The 10,504-nt window shown below is 40.4% G+C and overlaps 1 protein-coding gene across 1 annotated transcript in view; it reads right to left on the reverse strand.

Moving 5' to 3' along the window:
* Positions 1–534: 534 nt before the first annotated feature.
* reep2 (receptor accessory protein 2) overlaps positions 535–10,504 on the reverse strand; it is a 13,923-nt gene continuing 3,953 nt past the window's right edge. Inside the window, exons 3-8 of the mRNA XM_034882782.1 lie at positions 8,742–8,818; positions 8,359–8,479; positions 8,118–8,231; positions 6,157–6,337; positions 3,627–3,808; positions 535–2,858 (exon numbers count right to left, since the gene is read on the reverse strand). Of these exons, the coding sequence (XP_034738673.1) occupies positions 2,787–2,858; positions 3,627–3,808; positions 6,157–6,337; positions 8,118–8,231; positions 8,359–8,479; positions 8,742–8,818 (747 nt within the window). The 3' untranslated portion in view covers positions 535–2,786. The remainder of the gene's footprint in view (positions 2,859–3,626; positions 3,809–6,156; positions 6,338–8,117; positions 8,232–8,358; positions 8,480–8,741; positions 8,819–10,504) is intronic.

The raw sequence follows: 10,504 nt of genomic DNA on the forward strand, positions 1-10,504 counted from the left end.
CGCGGAGGTACTGCATGGGGGTCGCAAAAGTTTTGGTTGATTAGACTTTTTTTATATTCCCCCCCCCCCCCCCCTTGAATTTTTTCCACTAATTGAAACGTCTTTAAATACACATTAACATGAATTCAACACACTGTAGTAAACAGATAAATGGAGGCAGAAGATGTCTTTCAGTCATCAATGCACACATTCAGCGACACACATCAGAATCAGAATCAGAAATACTTTAATAATCCCAGGGCCAAATTACTTTTGTTACATTACTCCATATGTAATAGACATTACTTACTTCAGTTTGATATAACACAATTTTATACAATATATATAATTAGGGGTCCCTGCTCCATCTCGCCATCAGTTTGGGGGTCCTTGGCCTGGAAAACGTTGAAGACCCCTGCACTAGATTATTACTTTTTATATATGGCATCCTAAATCATGAAATTTGGTCTGACCTACTGTATATACAAAATAATTGTCAAGCACAATGTTCCTCCTTCCTAGAAAGGGATTTGTTTCAACTGTAAAAAAGACAAACACTAATAAACACTTTATTGGTAGTTTTATTACTGATATATGACCTTTTCAGATACTGTTGTCCCAGTACACACATTGTAACCCTTTTTGACATGGAGCTTAGAGAATTGGCACAAACAAATAAACATCCCTGTACACAATACAGATTTTAACAAACAATAAATATCGAAAATGGCATAAACACAAGATAAAATAGCAGGGATGTAAAACAGAAAATTTCTCCATTATGTGCTGTCTTCTCAAATTTTAAAACAGAAAAGTCAGTTTTCAACTTTTGGTGCTAAAGTATTTTTTCCACCAGTCTGAGTAGAGTACACAGCAGGATGTGAATGTACAACAAATATACTCAGTCAGAAGATAACATACTTTGTGATAAACAAAAGTTAAAATGAATTATAAAAAAAAAGGAAAGAAAAAATAAAGTATAATAAACATACAAAAAACACTTCTAACACCAGAATTCCACACTGGTGGAGTCTGAGCTTTTTCCAATTTCAGAACATTTGTCAGGACTAATAATTTAAAAGAGCACAAAAATGAGTAAAAATAGCAATGGAGTCAAGCCCACAGAATGTATAAGGCAAGCAAACTCATACTGTATGTTCAGTCAAGGTTACTATTTACATTCTGTTTAAATATTGTATAATAACTGTTAACAGTTGAGGTGGGGTTTATCTCCACCTACTGGTTCAAACTAGTGTCACACTGCAGACAACAGTAATAAAGGGCTGACATAGTTTCATGCTTTTAAATCTGTCATTAGAGCACTAGGAAGAAACCACGCCCAAACCAGTGGCCGGCAACCTGAACTCCATCCCAGAACTAAAGTCCAGTGTGTTTAGAAACACACAGAGTCTGGATTGACACTTCCTCCACATCTAAAAACAGAACGGGAATGCTGAAATACTTCCTCACAGTCTCCTGTTCTTGGTTTAATTTTTTCCATATAGCTATGCTTTATCCTGGCTTCAGAGATAAACATTACAAAAACGCTGAGTGTCACCACACAGCTGGTTAAAAGGAGTTAGAAAGTGCAGAGCTCCTCCATGACTTTTTTAATGTTAAACACAAACAATATACAGCCATCCCTACTGTGGTGAAAGCAGATATGTTGCTTCACAAACACCAGAAACTCTTTAATGGCTACTGTATTTATGTTTTATGGAGTTGCAGCATTATCTTAAGAGGCCTGGCTTTGCACAACAGATCGTACCTATTACTAATGACATATGACCAAAAGAAGTGGATAAAACAGAAGCGTGATAAAAGGAGATTGAAGTCTAAGTGAAAAATAACTCAGCCAACACTAAGCAAACCACTCCTAACACCAGTCCCGCACACAAAGTAAAAGTCCCATAAGCCGAGAGGAAGGAAGTCGATGAAAGTGAGACCTGAACTTGGCAGAGCCAGACTCACTATACAGATCTAATGCGGAGAAGCTAAACCCTCCCTAAAGCTGTGAGGTCTAAGATACATGGTGGTCGTATTATGAGCTGAGCTGTTAGGTCTGAAACAGTAATATGGATGTCTACAACTATTAACCAATGCTATAAAGCTGATATGAACTACCTTCTTATTCCTCAGTAAAAAGAAAAAAATAATAAACTTCAAGCCAACTGTCTCTCTCTGGACTTCTATCATCGGGGTCAGGTCCAGATGAGGACCCAGAATTGTAGCCTGCACACACAGAGAGGGTGTGATTTTCACTTTCAACTAGAACCATGCAGGAGTAGTTCAGAGGACACATATCCTTATATAGAGAACTAGGAGTAAAGAATGGGATATTTTACTGGCAATACTTTAACCAAAAAACAGCCTAAATTGAGGATGTCACAATGGCGTCAATTGGACGTGAAAACTGCAACATGGCCAGGTTACATTCTCACCTACTATAGGGACCTATATGTCTAGGGGTTAAAGGACAAAAAAGGGAGCATTTATGGATGTTTTACTGACCATTAACAGACAAAAAAAAAAAATAAGAACCCAACTGTTAACCTGTGATTAACTCACAGTAAGTAAAGAGTGAGGAAAAATATGCAACAACAGCCTGTGACAAAGAACTGTTCCCTACCTAAGGGTGCCCGCATACTGCTAAAAACCAAAACCTGCATTTTTCTCTAAAAACCAGCAGGAGTGACACAATTCGGTGCTTAATATACACAGTGTATGTGTGGAGACTAGACAGAGGATGAAGGGCTCGCAGGCTGTGGGTCGAGAGAGTTTGGGCCAGTGGAGGTCGACAGCAGGCCTCATGGTGGCGTCTCTGCGTTGTTAGTTGTGACCTTTTTCTTGGTCGGCTTCTTCACCGTCTTGGTTTGAGTCTTGCAGAGAGGGCGTAATTAACACAATTGATTAAACAACAGAAGGAGAAAGAGTGATGCCACAGTTTGTATTCTAGTAGTGTAATGATGTTCTAAAAGTGCTGCAGTGTTTCTATTAGCTGACCGAGCAAATTTGCTCGGCCAAAGTTGAACTCAGACATGCATGATAAGGAACTATGGTTCCTCGAGTTTTCTATTTACTATGTACATTGTGTTCTGAGTTGTGATACTGAGATGCAGTTAGGGGGAACCCTGTTGTTTGGTTTGTTTCCCAATGAATAAACATGGGCATGTTCCTGGGGTCACTTCTTAAGGTCATTTAAAAAAAAAAGGACTGTATGTCAACTGTATGGAGAAGCAAAAGCTTTCATTGGTTATTGAGCATGGTAATTCTGCTTAATGGTAAAATACAGTATTGCAAAGAAATCTTTTCATTGGTTCTTTGTGTGAGCTCTGGGGAAAAACTGATCCAGTGAGACTTGTTACTTATTCCTCTGTAACTTCCCTGTGGTTAATTACATAAAACATATGCAATATATCACGTTAACCATCTCTGTGTTTTGTGTAGATTATTGAGTTCTAAAGTGCATCTCTGGAGAGGTCAGAAAGTCCCCACAACATGCAAATTTGCCTGAGCTGGTTAGAAATCCTCAAAACAGTAAGAAAGTAAAGTTTAATGCTAGAGCACATTTAAAACACAGCTTAAGTTAAAAAGAGAACACAAAGAAAAAGACAATCTGCGTGTGTGTGTGTGTTCATAGGCCCTACCTCTGTCTTAGCAGCAGCAGCAGCAGCAGCAGCAGGTTTCTTGGTTGCCTTGACGCTAGTAGTGCGTTTGGGGGCTTTGTCTCCTAGATCTTCATCAGAGTGTTCAGTCCTTGTATCTGATTGGTCAGAGCTGTGTTGAGATGACGTGTCGTCAGCAAGGGACATGGCCGCCAGAGAGCGGGCTGCAGGATTGGACAAGAATTGTGAATCACTCAATAAGAGAGTAGCTCTATTCAGACTAAAAAGCAGGTTAAAAAATAATCCCCACATGGTTCACTAGACAGCTGAGAGCGCTTGAATCAATAGGGCCAAATTACCTCAGGGTTAGGGTTACTCAGCAGTATTATTAGCCAGTCAGACTTATGCATTTCCTTCCCTTAGAACCAGAAGGATTTCATTATATAAATATTAAAATGCTACTTTTACAAAATTAAAGCAAATTTGCAGACCTGTACAACACTGCAGTCACAGCCTCTCACAACACTGAGTGGCCACATTTCAAAATACAGTTACTGTTTCCACCAGTTTTAAAGTTGGATGTTGGTCACACTAGATAGGAAACACCATTAGTATCTGGAAAGAAACCCTGGATTAATAAAAATTCAGACAGGGTCATCAGCGGTGCATCCATTCCAGACCACTCCCATCGATGCTACATTTGCAGCAGAGAGCGCTTTGGTCGCCGCCTGCTGCTATAAACACCCCAAAGGGACTCTGGGGCTGCAGCATTTGGAAAAACAAAAAACAATAATGTCACTTTTCACTGGGATTAGAAATTCCTAAACTATAAACATTTTAACCATGCACAGCAGTGGTTCCAAAACTTTGGTTATGTTGTCATGTGTTGCAAGATTAATCCCAGGATCATGAGATGTTTAAGTGGTGGAAAATTGTCCCGACTTTCCTATAATAATGTTCTTGTAAAATACTGAGTTTTCTTTCCTTAAGGCCTAAAAATACAAACAACGAACCCTCAATAGCAAGACACAACTAGACAATGCTGCGTTTAGAGGACACAAGTCAAAAAGATGTGGACCACCTGGTCTACAGCGGGACCTAAAACATTTGATCGGCAAAGTGAAGTTGTGACTTCTTGCAGCGCTATTTTTTGTGTCACTACTTTGTCTGCATGCTTACAATGTAAACCTTTGATTATTTTGTGTGTCCTGCTTCTTTTTTTGTCTCATGCACGTGCATGAGGACGCGGGTGACAAGAAACACAATAGTTTCACTATATTCCCCTAATCTACAGTACATGTGGCAGTAATGTGCCAAAAAATGTAACAATGCACAAAAACTAAGAAAAAGATTACTTCTAAGTTTACTTTCTTGCAAAAAATACATAAATAAATAAATAAAGGTTTTGGTGAGCCGTACTAAATATGTTGATTCACCTTCAAGAGTAGTGCAGCTGCCTATTCTTTTCTTATCAATTGATCTGTTGTTTTTTGACTGCTTGCTTTTCTCATCCAAAAATATTTTCAGTTTAGGACATAAAAGCAGTTAAAATCCATAATGGTGATTCCTTTTGAGTGAATCAACTGATTGAGTAAATAACTACTTGTTTAAGCACTAGCGCATACTCCGAAAGAGAAAAGGCAAATAAATGTCCATCTCAGCATGCCCTCTGACAATACATCATCTGATTTAAGAGAATTTTTAAAAGGAAGTTTCTAAGGAAGACAGTTTGTTCTTGTCTATGTCCATTTTCTTTGTTGGTAACTATTAACGCAACATTAGACAGTGAATCTATTTCAAAACCAATTCATTTATTATGTGTTGTAAACGTATGTAGAGTAGACAAAGGAAATTTTAGCATTCATCAAGTTTGTTCCGTTTAGAAAGTTTAGTTTTTACTCTTTTTCTGTGTGCTTGTTAATAGTATGGGGGCTTAGTGAGAATGTTAAATTGTTACTTTAAAATAATCAGTTGGGAAATAGTTATTAAGAGGATCTTTGCGCTTGGATTCTCGTCACTATACTGTATTGTTCATAAAGGTTACCAAAAATTAACACACATGCACAAATTACCCTTAAGTTTTTATTTTCAACTTTAGCGGTTTGATTCTTTCACTTCAGTGTGTTGCTTCCATCTTTCTCTCAGACTGGGTTTCTTTGTAAGTAGAAAATAAAACGGGCCACTTTGCCCTGTTCGTTCATTGTTTCTCTGCCTCTGTATTCAGTTCACAGCTCGTCAGGCCCACATAGCCAGCCGGCCGGCCAGCAGTGTGCTGAGACACAAAGAGGGCTCCTTCCAAGCTTCTCCTCCCACAGGAGTCACATGCTTCCCCCCCCCCACAACACACACACAGCCTGTCTTCTTTGCTTCTCTTCCTCTTCCCTGCCATCCTGCAGTGCTTTAAATCACACGACTCCACTTGGCCCAACAAGCCTCAGTCCTGCTCTGATAAAAGTTAAACAAAGTCTTTTGAGTGACACTACGGCCCAATCAATCACCAAACTGGACGCACAGGGTGTGTTATGGAGATGTGTATGAGTCAGTGAGAGTTGTGCGTGTGGTGGGGCCTTACTCTGCCGTGCAGCGGTGCTCTTGGCCCGGGGCAGCGTGCTGGACCCTGAGCTCAAATCGTCCTTGGGCTCCCGCCTCATGCGGGCGTCTGAGGTGTGCAGATCCAGCTCGTCCTCAGCGTTGATGAGAGTCAGGTCCTGCATGCTGAAACTCCGCAGCTTGTCCGACAGCACGCCCTGCCCCTGGGCACCACAGCAAAACCAGACAGACACGTCAGATATGGGACAGCATAAGCACTTGCTGTATATCCCCAAACTGTGAATCCTCTCACGTCTTGGAGGAATTGGTCATTCAAAAATAAATTTGTCTGTGGTGAAACACCGACTGATTAAGTTGATCTACGTAGAGCTGACAAAATAAGACAGAATTGTACGGTGATTATGTATATTGGGCAGCCTGGGTTCTGAATATAAATGTCTTAATTATTTCCACCACTAGAATGGAAATGAAACCTCTCCGCCCGTATCATCAAGAGCTGCAGTAATCACTCGATTAACTGATTAGCTGAATTAAATGACAGCTATTATGTGAGGATTTGCTGGTTTTCTCAGTTTTACATCATTGTATATTGAATAGATGTGTGTTTCGGGCGGTTAGTCTGCAAGACATAATATATATTTGAAGACGTTAACTTGGGTTCTGGGAAATACAGATGGGCATTTTGTTTACATCTTTTGGACAAAATGGTTATTAATGCAAAAAAAAGGAAGAAAAAGAGAATGAATAATGAGAATATTTTTAGTTGCTGGCCCAGTCTCATCAATAAAGAATTATCAACTGCATTGAAATTATTTGTGTTGCCAGGGTGTTTTAACACCAACAGCCTTTAGTACGGCTGAATCGAACCAGAGTTTGTTCGCTCCGCCGGTGTGGTTCCTTTGGGCAGGTGAGAACGCGGCAATCACAGTCAGGTGCGCACCAAAAGCGGACCAAACAAGCGCACCGAGACCTGCTTGAAGAGGTCTCGGTACACTTCAAACTCTGGAGCGGTTTGTTTGTGGGGAGAACGTGATCTGTACTCAAACCGCACCAACTATACATACATACTCTGCCAGTCTGAGCTAATGTGTCCTGTAGTCAGGTGTGTTTAGTAGTCTGCGATGCAGCATAAACTACGGTCAAGCTCGCCGTCATTCGTATCTCTGTGGTCAAACCAGCTGCAGCTAAAATTGGAGACAGACGCCGGCAGAGCAGAGCGAAGTGTCGGTGACCAGAGCAGACGTAGTAGCGTCTCAAACAATGTCTGATCATTTTTGATGAAATAAGCTGGTTTGACCACGTAGACACTGGTCCAGAACACAGGATCTTGTTTCTGTATTTACTTTCTTGCTCTCGCCCCCAAAACATCCGACCAATAAAAGGCGTGGATGTTCTTGCGTGATTTGACATGGTGCATTTTAGTACGCTTGGATTTTTCCAGGTGTGAAACCAAACCGACCGAGGGAAAATCTCTCCAAGTTTACAAACTCACCAATGGATTTGGACCAAAGCAAACGAACAACAGGTGTGAAAACGCCCTCAGTCCGTATTCTAGATCAGACATAGCATTTCGGCTTCAGTGTCAACATCAAATCTAGAACATTTTGTTGCAACTCCAGGTCTCACCTCAAGGCAGTTGACCTTAACACACACACACGCACGCGCACGCACGCACACGCACACGCACAACATTTTAAGCAGACAGATGTAAATACAGCTGTGAATTCACCCCAAACATATTGAGGATCTGACCACTTGAGTATGTTCGATGGAATTTATACAAGGCATCTTTGACCAAACTGTAGCACTTCCTACGGTTTGGTCAAAGATGCCTTGTATGCCTTGCATCTCAAATGGATTCAGGCACAATCTGCACAGATCTGTATTTAAAACACAATCTACAGTGAAGATATTACAGATGTCAAACGTCAATGAAAATATGCATCATGTAATTTGTCTAAGTCATTAAAGCGTGGAGCTCACCTTGGCGGCTGCGGTGACAGCAGCGTTAGCCGCCAGGTTGAGGCCCCTTTTCCCAAACTTCATCATGGTCTCATAACTCCTGTCTTTGGCTTGCGCGATGTACTCATCTATCTCCTATAGAACAGAACAACAATGTAAGCAATCGGTACAAAGATGCAAATCTGAACCTGTCAATGTGGACTTGCAAAGCAGTTTATATTTGTGGGATAAACTTAAAGATTTAAAAAGGTCATGTTCTTACCTTTTCTTTGTTGGACAACGTTGGGTGGACAAACTTGCGGTAGAGGACACTGGAGCCCTTAGTGTACGGGGACAGGAGCCAGATCACAAAGGCAATCTTCAGCTCAAAGTAAAATGGAAACCTGGGTAATGAAACAAGATTATCAGCATAAAAAATAAAAACAAAGCTTGTAGATGAAAAAGAAAAGGTAAGATGCTGATCTCATTTACAAAAATAGTTTTTTAAGTGAAAACAACATACTTTAACAAGTCATTTTTCTAAAAATACCCCAAACACTTAGCATTAGATACAAACATAAATGTGCCTATTGATATTATATAAGCCTTTTATCATTTCCAAGCTAATTAGACACGGGTTGCGATCATGAGCAGCTCCTGACTCACCATGATAGGAGCAAGTCTGTGGCTGTCTCTGCTGTAGAGAATAACGCAAACACTATCCAGTACATCATCCACTTCACCTGCGCACACACAAACACACAGATTAGGGACGAGAACAATCACAGAAATAGCACACGAAATCCAAGAGCATCAAGTGTACATGTGCTGAGAAACGTGGGGTTATACGGACATGCCAATGCAGAAATGCAACATATGTTTCAGTCCTGTCAGATCACATCAGTATGCGTGGTCAATGTCCCGGAGACAAAGGAAAATGTAGGCCGTCGTCTCAACTAAAAGAAATGCTATAAACTAGTCACTTGGAAGGCAAACTAGCTTAGGAAACAGTACCAACTCAAATAGATTTTTAGTGGAATTAGTTTATCAATAATCAAACTTATTGGTATTTCAAATGTTATAAAATCAGAGACAAGCACTGCATGGTAACGGTATGTTACAAGGCATTAACAGACCAGAGGCATGCAGCCGTGTAAACACACATAATGGTGAATGATTGGACTCATTAGAAACAAGACAAACAAGAGGACAGGGGAATGAAAACATCAGTTCTAAAAATGGCGTCCTCCACTCTTTCTCACTCTCTCCCTTGTCTTCTCCCACATTCGCTCCTTCTGTGGCTGTATGCTTTAGTAGTGTGTGTGTGTGTGTGTGGGGGGGGGGGGGCAGTTGCCATAGAAACCTGCCAGGAGGAGACTGTTCTCCAGTGTAAATCTAGGCGGAGGGCCAGGATGCTGCCATCTCCTCCTCCTGGGCCCACCCCCTCCTCCTTTCATCCCTTGCAGTGATGAGGTAAGCTGTGAGGACCCCGTTTATATAAATCAAATAAATAAAAGCCAGGATGGGAATCTACTGCTTTTATTCCTGGTTTCTATGGGGAACACTGGCCATTCTATCTGATCATTATTACCACTATGTTCCTTACAGATATCGTCTCAGTTTTATTTATGATAACTGCTAAATCCCAAACCTTTAACAGCTCAGTGTTAATGTTTTAATACTCAACGGAATTTGTTGAGTTTTAAAATATCAACAGTGAACCGAGAGGAAAAGTTGCAGGCGCTATTGGACGGCACGCCAAAATAAGGGAGTTTCCATTTGAATTATGAATCATTTTGGTATCAAGGGATTGGGTAACTCATGTATTTAACAGCATATGGGTCTCAGGCAAAACGCCTTATTGGCTTGTTTCCTCTTAAGTTTATTTTTTTTCTGATTGAGAAAAGTCTGTATTTTAGAGAAAAAAACAAACATGTTTCATCCTTTCCTATCCGGTTAATCTTCTTGTGACCCATCACATTCATTTTGTGACCCCTAGGTTGGGAACAACTGCATTAAAAGGATGCAGATGGGTATTTCCAATCTGCAGCGAGCCAGGCTGTTATGGAATCATTTGGAGGTGCATGCATATTCATATATTGTGTAATTTTGTCTATGCTGTATTTCTGTTTATATTGTAACTGGTGTGCTGTCTTGGCCAGGTCTCCCTTGAAAAAGATTTCAATCTCAAGGGACTTCCTGGTTAAATAAAGGTATAAAAAAAAAAAAAAAAAAGTGTTGGATAAAACTGATCTGGTCAAACATTAAAATGACAGATGATGATGAAAGAACACCCACAACTGTCTTGTTTCCAAATTGTCTTTTATTCTAGACGTGACATGTAAACCTATGTACAGTATACACTCACCGGCCACTTTATTAGGTACACCTGTCCAACTGCTCGTTAACACTTAATTTCTAAGCAGCCA

The sequence above is a fragment of the Etheostoma cragini genome, chromosome 10 (assembly GCF_013103735.1).
Source record: "Etheostoma cragini isolate CJK2018 chromosome 10, CSU_Ecrag_1.0, whole genome shotgun sequence".
Classification (NCBI taxonomy): Eukaryota; Metazoa; Chordata; class Actinopteri; order Perciformes; family Percidae; genus Etheostoma; species Etheostoma cragini.